At 41.5% G+C, this 19002-nt stretch overlaps 1 protein-coding gene across 2 annotated transcripts in view; it reads left to right on the top strand.

Annotated features, from left to right (window-relative positions):
• CNPY1 (canopy FGF signaling regulator 1) overlaps window positions 1-1750 on the top strand; it is a 352139-nt gene extending 350389 nt beyond the window's left edge. For both annotated transcript variants that reach the window (XM_063921891.1, XM_063921892.1), the window contains exon 6: window positions 106-1750. In XM_063921891.1, coding sequence (XP_063777961.1) covers window positions 106-140 — 35 coding nt within the window. In that variant the 3' untranslated portion in view covers window positions 141-1750. The remainder of the gene's footprint in view (window positions 1-105) is intronic.
• The last annotated feature ends 17252 nt before the right edge of the window (window positions 1751-19002 follow it).

Genomic DNA, 19002 nt, shown 5'->3' with positions numbered 1-19002 from the left:
CCAAATAATGGATGAACCTTAACCACTAATATTATTATGAATATGTTTGGCATAAGACTTGGTTTCTGTTAATTTCAGCAGTATGTGTTTTTCTTGCTGTTTTAGGTTTTTGTAAAGATATTCCGCACAGTGAATTATAGAGGATTCAACTACATTTTACATTTTTCAAAGAGTCTCTATCCTGGCAGCGCAAAAATATTTTGTGTCCATTTGCCGTTCACCACTGATCTTGGTTTGGTCATCTCTCCAACATGGATTTATACACCGGAGATTCCAAAAACATTGAATATTAAACAAAGTGTCTTTATAATAATGAGTTTTAGTTTTTAAGTCTCTGTAAAAAAAAAAAAAGTCTCACCTCATCTTTTTGATGCACACAGAATTTTTTTTTTATTTTTAATTTTTCAAAATGTAATTTCCTATTAATAAACAGTGTTTAAAATAAATTATTATATTGTTTGTTAAATTATATGTACAAGAGACTCCATATGGCATATGATGGGTAGGTGGTAAGATATTTAATGATCTGGACACTGTTAATCCTTCACATATATTGTTTTTGTTCCCAAAGTCACAGGATCTTGCAAATAATAATTATAACACTGCATTAATGAGTATTGTTAATTTTAAAATATATTTACGTTTTATGTTTTTTTATTTTGCTTTACATCCTATGTAGATTTCTTATTTACTGTATTTCAGGGGAACCTGGCATTTATGAGGTTAATTACACCAGTATTGGAAATATTTGTGTTCTACTGTAGCTGCAACCTTGTTTGACCTTGATTCACATATTCCTGCATCTTGGCTGCCAGCACTGTCCTTCTTAACGACGCACAGAGAAATTAACCGTGCCCTGCTTTATTTTATGTCCTCTTAAGTTAAAGTGGTTTTGGGATATATGTTCTAGTAGAAGAACATATTTGATATACAAATGGACAATAATTACAGCAATGCAAGTCAATCCAGGAAAATCCCTTAAAACTTTTATATCATACACATTTCTCCTTATTAGATTATGCTTGGATTTTATTATTGCAGCTCTGCTTACAAATGCACTTTTTTTATTTGCTGGGGTAAAAAGTACACTTTTTTTGCCATTTGATACTCTTGGTAATGCTTGTCTCACCACCCAATTAACATACCATAAGATACTTGATGTGTTTATTACGTATATCTTTGCCATATTTTTAGATTAGACATATGACAAATGAAAAGTTAATACTGTGCGAGACAAATGTTTAGAGTGGACAGTGTTAGCCGCTGATTAAGAGTCCCTTAACAAAACCAACTATGGTACCTTACCAATTCAGATGTGTTTTTTTATGTAGCAATCAGCAGTGGAGCAGGCAAATTAGCAATGCATTTGACCATGCCATTAAACAACCACATTTAATTAATTAACTCAACAGTAATATATTTTAACGTGAGGCCATGCCTTGTGCACCTATTAAGGAGATGGAGAGGAATTTAATGATAGTTCTTGTGGTTATACTGGAGCTTATTGTAAGATATATTATAGCAGGCCGTGTAATGCTGTATTTGTATTTGTACCTTGCTTTAAATTGCTATTGATAAAGTAAAGGTTTTTCTTTTTAATTTCCTTATGTCAAAATATGTATTGCAGAGCAATGATAATTTTTAATGGACTTCAAACGTACCACTTTTATAGTAACATCCCTGCCTAAAAACTTCTATTGAACCATCTGCTGGTTGTTCTATTAATAAAGTTGATCCAATACCTTCACAACTTGCAGTCAGCCATTTTGACCTAGGATTTCATTATAATGATAATAATCATTTTATTTATATAGCACTTTTCTTCCTCAGGACTCAAAGTTGCTTTACATACATCAAAAACATGATACATAGTACAAAGGCAATATAAATATATAAAATTGCAAAACATACAGAAATACTTAAGAACAACTAATCCTAGAGAGCACAGTAAGCATACTACAGGGTTGGCGCAGACATTTTTGGTAATAACTTCTATGGGTTATATATGCCACTCATGAAAGGTACCAGGTGAGGTAACCGTATTGATAGCACTACATAGGATTACCTGGGTGGAATAGGCCACGCCCAGAAGGGATGATACATAGTGGGTGTTTGCAGCATCCTAGGGCTAGGGGTAGTGTCCCAAGATAACTGTAAGATCCAGGTCATTTTTCATTTTATCTACGAGCTTACCAGGTGATGCAGCCATGTTGGCTGAATTACAAAGGTTATGCTGTGGAAGATAAACCATATATGGACCCAAGGCACATATGGGAAAACTGACTTGTGTAATAGTATGATATACCCTGTATGAATAGATTCACATGTAGTATATACCACCCGTGGAGGAACCATCCGAGGCAGTCATCTGTGGCACACTGCTCCAGATGATAAATGAGGCACAAACTGGTGTTCCTATTAAAGCTATAGGCTGAATATTGGTTTGGTCCATAAAATGTTGGAACGCTCAATGTACAGTATAATGTATGTGGGAAGGGGGGATATGTTTTTAATGTGCTATGCTGACATTATACATGTAGGTTAAGCCATCTGTACTGCACATGAAAGAAGTAAATTGTTTTCAAGGAACACAAGAGATTGCTAGGACCATGGCCACACTAACCTTCATTAACTAAAATAATGAATTCCTGTGTAAAACATAATTGTAATTATACAACTGTTTCATATTATAATTATGATTTATATTATATTTAAGAAGGATTGACAAAATGTAAAGTTGGTTATACAGAATGGGACATCATGAATGGTGGGTCTGATCAGCCAAAAAGGTTATATTTTGCCTCCATGTAAATAATTATTGCTAGAAATATAATTTCACCTGGTTTATTTTTCTGATGCAGCAAAAGGGGAGCCCTATTAAACCGCAGATTTGCATTGCTTCCATCCAAGATAAATCAATTGTCCATGACAACTATTTCTGTGGTATAGCTGACTGCGACATCTTCCTCCATACTGGTTTGTGACTTCATGTTAACAGTTAGTGTCAATCATAGTGTGGAAGGGAACAGTTGTGTTAAGTGCAGTATGGCGATGGATGTCAAGAGAAAGCTACCATATTTCTCATCCAGTATATCCTAGCTGGAAGTGATGGAATACTGCAACTGGGTCAGTCCCCCTTTAAATGATAAACAAGTCATGTCTTCTTAACGCAAATTTAATAATAATCCTCACTGTAAGCAATTAGTTCAGAAGAAAAGTCCCACTATATTCAAATGGGTTGAGTATTTGGAAAGTCTGTATATACAGTATGCATACTGAAGATAAGGCACACCAGGACCAGACCACATCAGCAACTCCACTAAACATCCAAATTTCTCCTTCCACCAATGCGGCACAGGTGAACAAGCATAAATCAACCACGTGTACAGTATAAAAGCTTAAATTTCCTATGGATCAATTTTTTTCCCGAGTGTATTAAAAGATATGTAAAACATTGCACTTAAATATTTATCTTACAGACCAGCTTTGAAACACTTTGGGGCAGATTCATTTAGCCACAGGGCTTACAGTGCAACTGTAGCTCCAGGTTTAATACCCGACTCTATTGCTAGCCAATTTCTCAATGTAGTGAACGTATTAACACACAGTTCCTGGGTTAATTACCCAGAGCTATGGAGTTACCACATTCCGTAACACCAAGATGGTGCACTTAACGCAGATTTTCAGTGTTCAGTGCACCCTCTGGGGCTTACCGCTCAAGGTAGTGGCAAAACAAGAAAAGTTTCATGCAGAGGTTTAGCTGAGCGGTAAGCCCCATGGTTAATTGAATCTGCCCTTTTGTGGATGTCCCAGCTGTTAGCAATGCACCAGTTTAAACAGGTAAGGAAGCGTCCATGTGTACAAAATTTGGGATAAAACTAACTCTCTCTTACAGACAAACGGATACTGATACTGATTGTAAGACTAGCTGATGAAGCATACATGTGATATCAATTTTTATTAATGCATTCATAAGAATTGAAAAAGTTACAAATTTACTTGCAACCTGTTACATAGAATAGATAAAATCAACATATAAAATACTGTGGCAGAAATAAGTAAGATCAAAATCTTGCTTGTAAATGAGGAAAATGTAACTAGTACCATATTTTATGCACATAACATGTAATCCATTCGTTTATATCCATTTATGTGTGGAGCGGACAGATTAGGCTAATATGTTTCTGAGGTTGTTAGCTTTTGTGTATAGAATTTTTTAACCAATTTTTTCCAGTTCTTTTTTTTTTTATACTTTGGAAAATGTAAGTTCCCGGACCTATGTATTTTTGCCACCAAAAAAACGGGGATGATAGAGCTGGTTATAGGGAATTTTTTTTTTTTTCGTGGTCCTGAGACACCTGAAAAAAAAAACCCCAATGACTGCTGGCATCGGGGACAATTGAATAACCTTGGGGGTTCAATTTAGCCACGGGAAATTGCCACAGTTAATTGAATATTCCCCTTAGACTCTAGTTACCAGTAATAAGACTTTGAATAACGTGTTTTTTATTTAATTATTGTTTTGTTTTGATTTGTTGCTTTTTTTTAGTTGATGTGAACTTACTTTGCCAATTTCCCTGTTAAGTTTATTTTTAATTATGTATCATTTCTATTCTCTATAAACCCATTTAATTTTAATGCTATAGTCAATATCATCAATAGTTATTTTGAATAGATCTAATGATGATGTCATTATTGTCTGGAATGGTAGCAATAGGGCTTTTGCTGATTTTATCCCCCCCCCCCTTTTTTTTAGACAAAAAGAATATATAAATATCTACAATTTGATTTTTATCCACACTTCGTAATCAGATGATAGTGTTCTTAGACTTGAATCTTAATATAGAAGATGTTGATTCAAGGGTATGCCCTTTAAAAGTGGACAGCAACCCCTGTCTCCATGCCAAGACTGGAAAAACACATTGGTATCAACTCCAACAGTAATAAGTAAATGCAAACACTTTGGTTACAGTTTATCAGTTTATACCTTGTTTTAATGAACAGTACCTATAGAAGAAAAATATCCAGAGGCAGTGATCTCACACAGGGGCGTAGCCAGAAATGTGTGGGCACCATAGCAACATTTTGAAGGGGCCCCTGTCAAAATAGAAACATTCTGAATATCAATATTAGAAAAACTTACCTCCCTTTTGGTTTTGGGATAAAAAAAGCATATTGATTTTTCTATATGATATTCAGTAGTTTTAAATGGCCATTCTATAGTTGTAAGCTTTCTCCACTGGCCTTACAGTAAGTTGCCTGTAGAAAGTAGCACCCAGAAAGATGTAGCATAGATGCCTCCATCCCAGGTTAACTTGTCACACTGATGGTGGGGGAGGGGGGGGGGTGAGTCTGTAATGATAGTACAAATTTGTAAATGCAACATTTTCCACACAAAAAAATATTATTTATATATATATATATATATATATATATATATATAATAAACACTGGGAGTGCGCTCAAAGTGGAAATTTTACCTTTTGTTGCTAATTAGTGTGGGAGTTCTAATGGAGCTGTAGGTGTTTCAATCAATCGTAGTTATGTAGTAGTTACATAGTTAGTGAGGTTGAAAAGAGGCAAAATGCCCATCAGGTTCAACCTGTATTCTGTGTTAAACTGTTCATATTATAATGCACCTGCTGAAGTAATGGTTTAGTACCAATTGACAACTATGATTCTTACCATTCCCAGATATTAATGTCACTATGTTAAATGCTATAACCCTGGATACTTTTTCCAGTTAAAAACTTGTCCAATCCGTTATTAAATACATTTACAGAGTCTGCCATTATTACCTTCTTCGGCAGGGAGTTCCAAATCTTTATTGCCCTTACCGTGAAGAACCCTTTCCTACGTTGTGTACAGAATTTTCTCTCCTCTAGCCTCAGCGAGTGCCCACGTGTCCTATACAGGGTTCTTTTACTAAACAAATCCCCTGCTAACTCCTTGTAATGACCCTTTACATATTTGAAGTAAATAAATCAATTGCTTTAGCCACTAATCTATGTGTGGATTCTATACATGAACCTTTAATACATGTATCAACACCCAATATATGAAGGCCTGTGGCCACAAGATATTATCAATATATACAGTGTATTACAAATTCACACAATACCAGAATTGCCAACATAATACAGATTTGTGATATGTAGCTTTAAAATTACCCAATTTTGAGGTAGAGATTTTTTCGCCCCTTATAGAAGGGTGCTATCATTAAATTGTAGACCCTCTTAGTGGATGCTACAGCTTTATCCTACGCATTTCATCTCCATACGAGACTTCATCAGGGGTATCAAAAGTACAGAATAGAATAAAATTTGAGTTGTCAGAAAAGGTATATCAAGCTGGTGGTCTACCAGGTAAATTCTGGCTTATTTAAAAAATCACGGAAACATTACAACTTAATCTTGTATACAATTTCTAATTAAACAATCAATATGTGTATCTGAATGATGGTCAATTGAACCGAAAACAACGGTATCTACTTATTAACATGGATTTGATCAGAATACCGGTCTGTGTGGAAAAACAAGTGAGCATTTGTTTTTAACACATCAGAGGTATTCTGACCAAAACTGTTTTACAATGAATAATCTACATGAGTCTTAAAGTGCACCATTTGCCTGCACATAAGGGAGGATTCTATTTTGAGGACCAAACCAATGCAGCTAATCTATTCTCATAGAATCCGTGACATTGCTGGGACATGAGTATTAATTCTAAGTGGCAAGTGGCTAATTTACACACTGTACAGGCAGTCTCCAGCATCTTACTGGTTCATAGTGAAGTAACTAGCTCTTTTATTATTAATATTGGTTCAGCCACAAAATGAATCTATATGTTCTGTGTAAGTGACAGGTGCACTTTAAAATAAGTCACTTGTGCAGTATTGCATGTTAAGATAAAATTCAAATCAACAGTAGTCACTGTAATAAAAACAGTTGTTTGTTTGTTTTGGGGGGGCCATATGCACGGTATTGTCATAGACAGAGCCACTAAACAATTGATAACTCCTGGGACCAGGTTAGCATAATGTTTTCCAATAGCAGCCCTTCTTCCCATAAAATGCTTACTGGCACTCTGTTACCACCAGGACTTGTAAAGAGGGTAATAAGGCAGACAGCATCCAGACAACAGTTAGACAGACTGTGAGAGCTGGCCAGTGACTGTATCAGTTGGTTATTTAAGAGCAATACAACATTGCAACGCCAGCGATTCTTTCTCATGTTTAGGGTAGCCCTCTGCCTAATGCAGCCTAGCTGCGAAGGCAGGCTGCTACCCTTCATGTATCAGGTCGCAGCGGGTGCATGTGACGTCAGGGCATCAGCATGAGAATGCTGCCGTAGCAGAGTTCCATGCTGAATTAGGCACACTGTACCCAAAGTGTGTGTAACTGGTATTAAGGTAGCAAGCATCAAAAGAAAATAGATTCTGTAGTAAACAAATACCACTCTATAAAGGTGGGGGAGTGTTGGTGGTATTTGTAATATATGGTATCACAAATGTGTCCCATCGGTTTGAAGACTGGGCCACCTGATGGGATGTTTTTATATACACATCTGAAAACATAATTTGTCTTAAGCAGAATCTATGTTGTACCCAAAGGACTCGATGTCCTGTGCTTAGAGTATAATCACATACAGTAAGTACACTTAATAACAGATGACACCATTTTTACTGCTGACCAAGAGACAACGTTAGAATTCCCCTTAGTGTGATACAAGCAATAATAAGTGTGTGCTTGCTTTACTGTGAGTTCTTAGTGCTGATACGGCATTGCTTTTACTCCTTTATTCTCTTGTTAATATGCTGTTATCATTTTCTAAAAACAATAGACCTGGTTCTACAGTCAAAAGTGAAGAAACGTGTAAGTATACCTCATAATGAAGGGCTTATCAGGATGTATCCAATATGATATTAAGGATTTCTCTATCGTCCTAGTGGATGCTGGGGTTCCTGAAAGGACCATGGGGAATAGCGGCTCCGCAGGAGACAGGGCACAAAAGTAAAGCTTTCCGATCAGGTGGTGTGCACTGGCTCCTCCCCCTATGACCCTCCTCCAAGCCAGTTAGATTTTTGTGCCCGGCCGAGAAGGGTGCAATCTAGGTGGCTCTCCTAAAGAGCTGCTTAGAGAAAGTTTAGCTTAGATGTCCATTTCGGCCAGAAGAAGTTTATGGACGCGACAGTGGTCAGGCGATGCGGACTCAAAACGGCATATGGAAGTTTTGCCGTATAAAGGGGAGGAGTTATTTGGAGTCGGTCTGTCAGATTTGGTGGCCACGGCTACAGCCGGGAAATCCACCTTTTTACCTCAAGCTACTCCCCAACAGAAAAAGACACCGACTTTTCAACCGCAGTCCTTTCGTTCCTTTAAAAACAAGAGAGCAAAGGGATATTCATATCTGCCACGAGGCAGAGGAAGGGGGAAGAGACACCAACAGGCAGCTCCTTCCCAGGAACAGAAGCCCTCCCCCGCTTCTACAAAAGCCTCAGCATGACGCTGGGGCTTCTCAAGCGGACTCGGGGGCGGTGGGCGGTCGTCTCTAGCATTTCAGCGCGCAGTGGGCTCACTCGCAGGTAGATCCCTGGATCCTGCAGATAATATCTCAGGGGTACAGGTTGGAACTAGAGACAGATCCGCCTCGCCGTTTCCTGAAGTCTGCTTTACCAACGTCCCCCTCCGAAAGGGAGACGGTTTTGGAAGCCATTCACAAGCTGTACTCTCCGCAGGTGATAGTCAAGGTACCTCTTCTACAACAGGGAAAGGGGTATTATTCCACTCTATTTGTGGTACCGAAGCCGGACGGCTCGGTAAGACCTATTCTAAATCTGAAGTCCTTGAACCTGTACATAAAGAAGTTCAAGTTCAAAAGGGAGTCACTCAGAGCAGTGATAGCGAACCTGGAAGAAGGGGACTTTATGGTGTCCTTGGACATCAAGGATGCGTACCTCCACGTTCCAATTTACCCCTCACACCAGGGGTACCTCAGGTTCGTTGTACAAAACTGTCACTATCAGTTTCAGACGCTGCCGTTCGGATTGTCCACGGCACCTCGGGTCTTTACAAAGGTAATGGCCGAGATGATGATTCTTCTTCGAAGAAAAGGCGTATTAATTATCCCATACTTGGACGATCTCCTAATAAGGGCAAGGTCCAGAGAACAGCTAGAGAGGGGATTAGCACTGTCTCAAGAAGTGCTAAAACAACACGGCTGGATTCTGAATATTCCAAAATCCCAGTTAATGCCGACAACTCGTCTGCTGTTCCTAGGGATGATTCTGGACACGGTTCAGAAAAAGGTTTTTCTCCCGGAGGAAAAAGCCAAGGAGTTGTCCGAGCTTGTCAGGAACCTCCTAAAACCAGGAAAGGTGTCTGTACATCAATGCACAAGAGTCCTGGGAAAAATGGTGGCTTCTTACGAAGCAATTCCATTCCTGCCGAATGGAATTGCTCGAATTTTCCAGAGGGATCTGTTAGACAAATGGTCAGGGTCGCATCTTCAGATGCACCAGCGGATAACCCTGTCTCCAAGGACAAGGGTATCTCTTCTGTGGTGGTTGCAGAGTGCTCATCTATTGGAGGGCCGCAGATTCGGCATACAGGATTGGATCCTGGTGACCACGGACGCCAGCCTGAGAGGCTGGGGAGCAGTCACACAAGGAAGAAACTTCCAGGGAGTGTGGACGAGCCTGGAAACGTCTCTTCACATAAACATTCTGGAACTAAGAGCAATCTACAATGCTCTAAGCCAGGCAGAACCTCTGCTTCAAGGAAAACCGGTGTTGATCCAGTCGGACAACATCACGGCAGTCGCCCATGTGAACAGACAGGGCGGCACAAGAAGCAGGAGTGCAATGGCAGAAGCTGCAAGGATTCTTCGCTGGGCAGAGAATCATGTGATAGCACTGTCAGCAGTGTTCATCCCGGGAGTGGACAACTGGGAAGCAGACTTCCTCAGCAGACACGACCTTCACCCGGGAGAGTGGGGACTTCATCCGGAAGTCTTCCACATGCTGGTAACCCGTTGGGAAAGACCAATGGTGGACATGATGGCGTCTCGCCTCAACAAAAAACTGGACAGGTATTGCGCCAGGTCAAGAGATCCGCAGGCAATAGCTGTAGACGCGCTGGTGGCGCCTTGGGTGTACCAGTCGGTGTATGTGTTTCCTCCTCTGCCTCTCATACCAAAAGTATTGAGAATTATACGGCAAAGAGGCGTAAGAACGATACTAGTGGTTCCGGATTGGCCAAGAAGGACTTGGTACCCGGAACTTCAAGAGATGATCACGGAAGATCCGTGGCCTCTACCTCTAAGGAGGGACTTGCTTCAGCAGGGTCCCTGTCTGTTTCAAGACTTACCGCGGCTGCGTTTGACGGCATGGCGGTTGAACGCCGGATCCTAAAGGAAAAAGGCATGCCGGAAGAAGTCATTCCTACTTTGATTAAAGCAAGGAAGGAAGTAACCGTGCAACACTATCACCGCATTTGGCGAAGATATGTTGCGTGGTGCGAGGATCGGAGTGCTCCGACGGAGGAATTTCAACTGGGTCGATTCCTCCATTTCCTGCAATCAGGATTGTCTATGGGTCTCAAATTGGGATCTATTAAGGTTCAAATTTCGGCCCTGTCGATTTTCTTTCAAAAAGAATTGGCTTCAGTTCCTGAAGTCCAGACTTTTGTTAAGGGAGTGCTGCATATACAGCCTCCTGTGGTGCCTCCAGTGGCACCGTGGGATCTCAATGTGGTTTTGGAATTTCTAAAATCTCATTGGTTTGAACCACTAAAAAAGGTGGATTTAAAATATCTCACATGGAAAGTGACCATGTTACTAGCCCTGGCTTCGGCCAGGAGAGTGTCAGAACTGGCAGCTTTATCTTACAAAAGCCATATCTGATTTTCCATTCGGACAGGGCAGAACTGCGGACTCGTCCGCATTTTCTCCCTAAGGTGGTGTCAGCATTTCATCTGAACCAGCCTATTGTAGTGCCTGCGGCTACAAGTGACTTGGAGGACTCCAAGTTACTGGACGTTGTCAGAGCATTAAAAATATATATTGCAAGGACAGCTGGAGTCAGAAAATCTGACTCGTTGTTTATATTGTATGCACCCAACAAGATGGGTGCTCCTGCGTCTAAGCAGACGATTGCTCGTTGGATCTGTAGCACAATCCAACTTGCACATTCTGTGGCAGGCCTGCCACAGCCTAAATCTGTAAAGGCCCACTCCACAAGGAAGGTGGGCTCATCTTGGGCGGCTGCCCGAGGGGTCTCGGCATTACAACTTTGCCGAGCAGCTACGTGGTCAGGGGAGAACACGTTTGTAAAATTTTACAAATTTGATACTCTGGCTAAGGAGGACCTGGAGTTCTCTCATTCGGTGCTGCAGAGTCATCCGCACTCTCCCGCCCGTTTGGGAGCTTTGGTATAATCCCCATGGTCCTTTCAGGAACCCCAGCATCCACTAGGACGATAGAGAAAATAAGAATTTACTTACCGATAATTCTATTTCTCGGAGTCCGTAGTGGATGCTGGGCGCCCATCCCAAGTGCGGATTATCTGCAATAATTGTACATAGTTATTGTTAACTAATTCGGGTTATTGTTAAGAAGCCATCTTTCAGAGGCTCCTCTGTTATCATACTGTTAACTGGTTTTGATCACAAGTTGTACGGTGTGATTGGTGTGGCTGGTATGAGTCTTACCCGGGATTCAAAATTCCTCCCTTATTGTGTACGCTCGTCCGGGCACAGTACCTAACTGGCTTGGAGGAGGGTCATAGGGGGAGGAGCCAGTGCACACCACCTGATCGGAAAGCTTTACTTTTGTGCCCTGTCTCCTGCGGAGCCGCTATTCCCCATGGTCCTTTCAGGAACCCCAGCATCCACTACGGACTCCGAGAAATAGAATTATCGGTAAGTAAATTCTTATTTTTAATTTAATGTTTTTTGAAGACCATGCCACATACAGATGACTTTAACTCATATGTGTGTACATGCCCTCATACAACCTTTCTGAATATGTTGCTCTTTATTTTTAGAGTCATTTTACCATTTTCAGCCATGTCTTTATATGACCAGGTAGAGTTTCATTGCCCTGGGCTATGACACAAGACTGCTTACTTGATAACTATTTTGGTTTGTAACCAGAGAAACATAAACAATTATGTCTGATTATATAAATACAGTGCTAAAACACAAAAAGAAATTAGAAAGCCAAAATGATATATAATAAGCATTGCAGGAGAACATTTACAAGTCATGAAATCAAAGTTACTCTGAATGAGAGAACACCTTTTAGTTTCAACTTCAATAACTTCAAAATAATGGCACAAACTACTCAGACCACCCCATATCCCACAGACAGGCCAACAAGACTTCCCAAAGCTTCAATCACACCTGCGGTACCCACAATGTCTAGCAATACATTAAGCAAATCCCTAGTAGCATAACATAAACTCTCCAACCACACTAACCCGGAGGCACGATTCACCCCTCAAAGTCCATTTAAATATCTGCACGTGGGCCAGTTATAAAGTGGGTAAGCGTAACACATTGCTGAAAACAGTCTAGTGATTTCTATACAATATAGTTCTAGTAACCTGTATACAATGCAGACAGAATTTGGGTGACTATTTTAAAATTACAGAGCATTCTAGTGACCCACAGTGCATCTAAATAAAACATATGCTATACAGTTTCTTTCATTCTAATGACCTAACCTGCAAAAGCATTCTTGTCATCTTTGTATAATACAGAGAATATACTAGTAATTGCTATATAACACAGAAAGTATTTTAGTGAATTCTATTCAGTAGAGACCAAACTAGTGACTACAGTAAAATATAGAGATCATCTTAATAAACAACTTACACTAGATGTACACATTAGTAACTTCTACACAATACAAAGATTATCCTAGTGCATACCCCAGAACTACTATTTAAAGCGCAAATATAATTCAGATCATTTATAATTCTCACCAGTGGTCACAATGAAAGCCTAAAACCCATCTTAGGAACAAAACATGTTTCCACAAATTTTTGTAATGCTGGCTACACCTTTAGTTTGTGGAACGCAGACCTCTCCATGTGTTCTCTTGAGATGTCTGTAGCTAGCTATTGCCTCCATCCAAGCCTCCAATGTTATGCTGGTTACAGTGCTCCACCAAGAATAGACTTTGGAATACCCCTTGAGTAAATGTGACACATCGTTTACAAAATGCTGTTGATAGAGTTCATTGTTTAAGGCAGTACTTACTATGCGACTGTAAGATTTCCCCTTGGTTATCAATGAGCCAACATTATAGTTAGAGTCAATACTATCTGCCCTACCTGTAGATATTTGGTCGAATGGTTGACAGTAACCTTGTCAACATTCATGATGTCAACACCACAAAGTCGAAATCAGAACATAGACATGGTTCAAATTGTGGACAGGCATCAGATGGACATCCCAAACTGTCAACATGCTCACAATGTCAATATCTGAAATGTTGCCATGTGAAACACAGACAGAAATTTTCTGTGTAAGTTTCTCTGTCCTGGCTGAAATGCTCCTTTACAGCCATTGATCACTGCTGGACAGCTCCAAATCACCTTAGAGCAGTTTCCTTGAAGCCTGCCATAGGAGAGAGCCTCCACCTACAAGAAGGCTGGGCCTGCATCAGTGCAGGAAGACAATGGCTCATCCGAGACTGACTCTGCACCAGTGTAACGCTTTATCCAGGTCACAGTATCTCATGACTTTCCTTGGCCAGCCCTCCACTCCTCACTGTCAGCTCCCAACCAGTTCTCCACTCCGCAGGTATCACGGTTTAGGTTTTGTTCTTACAGCTTCAGCCACCGTCAGCTTGTGCGTTCTCAGGGGCTAGGGCATGAGACCCTGCCAGAAGGTTCACGCCTCATGCCACACAAGAGCCAACCCCATCAGTTTTCAGCAAACAGTATAATTAACATAAAAAAATGCATAAGTGCTACAGGCACTTTGCCACACATAAAAATATAAATATCCAAAAACATTTTCATGCCCCGTGTCACACTTTGAAAATTCTTGCTGCTCGCAACCATTAATCACCTGAACTAGGAACCCAAAATGTGCTTAATTTATATCTTTTGTGTTTTACCATTGAGAATTATTACAGTTAATTTGACCTCTTTAGCGGTGGAAAATCAATCTACAGTATGGTAATAGGAAATTCTGTATACGTTAACTGTTAACCCTGCTGGTCCTTTTTGGAACTATTTGTAGCAAGCACCAAACATTTGAGATTCTTGGCACTTTAATCTCTTGTTTTTATTTAGTTTCCAAACTGGTAAATAAAAATTTCACATTGCACATAGCATGAGTGTTTACATTGGAACCAATTCTGAAACAGTTTAGTAGCAATGCCAGGTTACTGATGGAGTTGTATCCCCAAGACAACCACACATGGGGTCTGATTTCAAAAGGCCAGTGTTCATGACAGTATTTTCCTGCCTCGACCAGTGCATAACAAGTGCACACTAATGCAATTATTGGTCTGACAAGTTTCAGTCATTATCATCATCTCACAGGACTTTCTTTCTCCTCTGGGCTGGGAGGGACATGTTTTATTTGTACATTGTACACACTACAGGAAGATCATGGAAGCAGAATGCAAGTCAACCCCATGAACCTAATGTGATTAATATCTAAGTGATAGCTAAACTGGAGTTATGGATTTTACCCTATCCTGTATGTTATACCATGTTCACCAGATTTTCTTGGGTTTATCATACTTCTAGAAAGATTGAATATATTGAATTAACACATAAATACACTGTAGTGCCAAAAGTCATTGGATAGGTGCCTGGTATTGTGTAGGACCCCCTCTAGCCTAATGAAGTGCGCAAATTGCTGTGGCATTGATTCCACAAGTGAACGGAAGCCCTCTAGAAATGTGTTCAGTTCTGGATAGCTTCCCACAGCTTGTAGGTGCATGATCTTGGATGCGAATAGACCTCTCCACCATGTCCCATAAAGGCTTGATTGGGTTCAGGCAATATGGTGGCCACAAAATTAATCAACTCTCCTGAATGCTCGTCAAATCAATTCTGGACAATTTGGGACTGATGAAATTATGCATTATCCTGCTGGAATATTCCATCATTGTAGGGGTACATGAAGGGCATGGTCATCAAGCAATGCAATTTACTGGTTATCAGTCAATGGCCTGCTCAGACGGATCAGCAGACCCAACCCATGCCACGTGAACACACCCCATAGCATTACAGAACGACCACCAGCCTGCACAGGGTCTTGTTGACAACTGGGGTCTGCCCCACACCTGAACCCTACCATCAGCCCGAAACAACTAGAACCATGACTCAAAGGAGCAGGCTACATGATGTCAGTACTGCGGGCTCTAATTAGCAATGTCACCAGTCCTTGTGAGGTGCTGTATCTGGCATCGTAGTGTTAAAAATGGCACTTTGGTGAGTCTTCAGCCATATCCCATGAAAGCTAAAGACCTGCTGGATATGTCTACCAGCACCACCTGCATTGGATGTGATATGAGTCAGTGTTGCTTTTCTTACCACAAACAATTCTGGCCAGACACTGCTGGTTGCGATCATTAAGCACCTGTGGTTGGCCATTGCGCTGTCCATGGTGGGTGGTACTGCCTTCCATGAGGTATTCCCTATACACAAGAGACACCACAGGTCAAGGAATGTTGAATGTTCTCACAACTTCAGAAATGGAATGTTCCATATCAACGGACACCCACTTTCACTCCGATAATTCACGTTGTCTTGCCATGAGCAGCTTAGCTGGTGTTCAGACTGACTCACGAGATGTCAGATTACAACTGATGCAGGTCTGGACATTACCAAGATGTCACAGTACAGTGATGCCACTTACTATACCTTTACATACTGCTAGCTCATGACTTTTAGCACTTCAGTATAATTTTAATACAGTGTGACCTGGCCTATCCACCAGTCTCTGTCATTTAGTCACGGATAGTACATGTAAATATGACTTTTAACGTATTGAAAATGTTATAGCATATATTTTTGCTAATAGGAAAGTTTATTGGTCCAAGTCAGTGACTTATGATGAGGGACAGACTTTTGCTAAACTATGGTAGCATTTAGTGGTTGTCCCAACCTGCAGGTGTCCAACTTTTCATTGATTGCACGCAGGTTTGCCTAGTTACTTTGGCTGATGGAGCATTTAAATGGCATGTGGACTGGTCTGATGGCATGTAGGGATCTGAATGGGAAGGAGTTTACTATGTATAATACCACACATACTACATATAATGTAACAGTTTTATTGATAGGGGCCCCCACAAGTTAGTTACCTTGGGACCCCCCACATGAACAGTCAACCTTTTAATTTATATACTATGGCTTTGTGGCATGTCTCAGTGCTTTTTGACACTGTAAGCTGTTTTGTACATATTTAAATAGTGCCTGGTAAACCATTAAGCTAACTTGGCTGCAGTCTAAGGTTCTGGGTCATGGGGGTGGGGGTGGGGGGTCACAGTTTCCTACACCTTTCAGATCAGAGACATCTAATGACACTGCAATGCTGTCACAACATGCAGAAGAGCTGGAGGAAGCTGGAAGACTGCACAAATGCATAGTGGTCTTCACACTTGTAAATTGACTTCAGGAGCTCAGTTCACCATCACAGTGGGTGTAGCAAGAGGAGCTAGGAGAGATACTTTGATGTGGGCTAGGGGAGACACTATAATGTGGTTTGTGTGCCACAAAGCACGGTGAGATACTATAATGCAGGACATGATGGAGGGGGTGCTATAAGTGTATTTGCCTAAAGCTGCTGTATACCTTAATCAGGCTCTTTGTTTAGATCTGAAAGTCTGCAAAGTATGGTTTTCTACAGACTTAAGAAAAATATTATACCTAATATCTATTTACATTAACCCTTTAACTACTTTATATGACTGCAATATAGATTTATTATTCATCTAAAGAATATGTCACCAGAGACACTTTACAGTGAGTGATTAGTATCAGGGGAATGGGGATGATATACCAGCTGACGGGCTGATGGCTGTCAATATATACTGACAGTGGCATCCCGTCTGCTGGTATACCGGCAGCGAGTCCCTCACAGACTCGCTGCTCTTGACACGCTTCGGGCCCAGTGGCTATGCTCACCACAGGTTCTATTCCCATTTGGTTGGTGGCATGAACCTACCATCTGAATGGAAATTACGGGCGGTTGTTGGCATTCCGACTGCCGGTAATATGTTGGCTGTAGGGATCCCGAAAGCCGGCATTATAACTGCATCCTGTATCAGGATATAATAGTCACATGCAAGAGCTATAACACTGTGTCTACCAAGATTCAGTATGATCTCCCGACAGCCGGAATACTGGCGGCAAGCGCGGCGTGTCCCTTTGCGGGCTGGCTGCGCTTGCCAATCTTCAGGCCCGGAGGCGACCTTCGGTTTCCACAGGCTTATATTCCCCCCTTTGGGTGGTGGCGGTGACCACCAGCCAAGTGGGGATTCCAGCCGACGGTATCCTGACCGCCGGCAAAATGAATACCTCCCGTCTACAAGAAGATGTTTACTAGGTGTAAATCAACATAGCATATACAACCATTCTGTCTGGAAACCTTAAGACTACTGTATTACAATTCAAACACCATCAACAACTTCCATATTTCAGCATTTACAAGTTGTAGTGAAGAAAAACAGACACACAGACTCACATGACAGTCTACAGGGTGACCACTAGAGATGAGCGCCGGAAATTTTTCGGGTTTTGGTTTTGGGTTCGGTTCCGCGGCCGTGTTTTGGGTTCGACCGCGTTTTGGCAAAACCTAACCGAATTTTTTTTGTCGGATTCGGGTGTGTTTTGGATTCGGGTGTTTTTTTCCAAAAAACCTAAAAAACAGCTTAAATCATAGAATTTGGGGGTCATTTTGATCCCAAAGTATTATTAACCTCAAAAACCATCATTTCCACTCATTTTCAGTCTATTCTGAATACCTCACACCTCACAATATTATTTTTAGTCCTAAAATTTGCACCGAGGTCGCTGGATGACTAAGCTAAGCGACCCTAGTGGCCGACACAAACACCTGGCCCATCTAGGAGTGGCACTGCAGTGTCACGCAGGATGTCCCTTCCAAAAAAACCTCCCCAAACAGCACATGACGCAAAGAAAAAAAGAGGCGCAATGAGGTAGCTGTGTGAGTAAGATAAGCGACCCTAGTGGCCGACACAAACACCGGGCCCATCTAGGAGTGGCACTGCAGTGTCACGCAGGATGTCCCTTCCAAAAAACCCTCCCCAAACAGCACATGACGCAAAGAAAAAAAGAGGCGCAATGAGGTAGCTGTGTGAGTAAGATAAGCGACCCTAGTGGCCGACACAAACACCGGGCCCATCTAGGAGTGGCACTGCAGTGTCACGCAGGATGTCCCTTCCAAAAAACCCTCCCCAAACAGCACATGACGCAAAGAAAAAAAGAGGCGCAATGAGGTAGCTGTGTGAGTAAGATAAGCGACCCTAGTGGCCGACACAAACACCGGGCCCATCTAGGAGTGGCACTGCAGTGTCACGCAGGATGTCCCTTCCAAAAAACCCTCCCCAAACAGCACATGACGCAAAGAAAAAAAGAGGCGCAATGAGGTAGCTGTGTGAGTAAGATAAGCGACCCTAGTGGCCGACACAAACACCGGGCCCATCTAGGAGTGGCACTGCAGTGTCACGCAGGATGGCCCTTCCAAAAAACCCTCCCCAAACAGCACATGACGCAAAGAAAAAAAGAGGCGCAATGAGGTAGCTGTGTGAGTAAGATAAGCGACCCTAGTGGCCGACACAAGCACCGGGCCCATCTAGGAGTGGCACTGCAGTGTCACGCAGGATGTCCCTTCCAAAAAACCCTCCCCAAACAGCACATGACGCAAAGAAAAAAAGAGGCGCAATGAGGTAGCTGTGTGAGTAAGATAAGCGACCCTAGTGGCCGACACAAACACCGGGCCCATCTAGGAGTGGC

Source organism: Pseudophryne corroboree, chromosome 5, assembly GCF_028390025.1.
Source record: "Pseudophryne corroboree isolate aPseCor3 chromosome 5, aPseCor3.hap2, whole genome shotgun sequence".
Taxonomy (NCBI): Eukaryota; Metazoa; Chordata; class Amphibia; order Anura; family Myobatrachidae; genus Pseudophryne; species Pseudophryne corroboree.
This window is presented reverse-complemented; position numbering and strand designations above follow the sequence as displayed.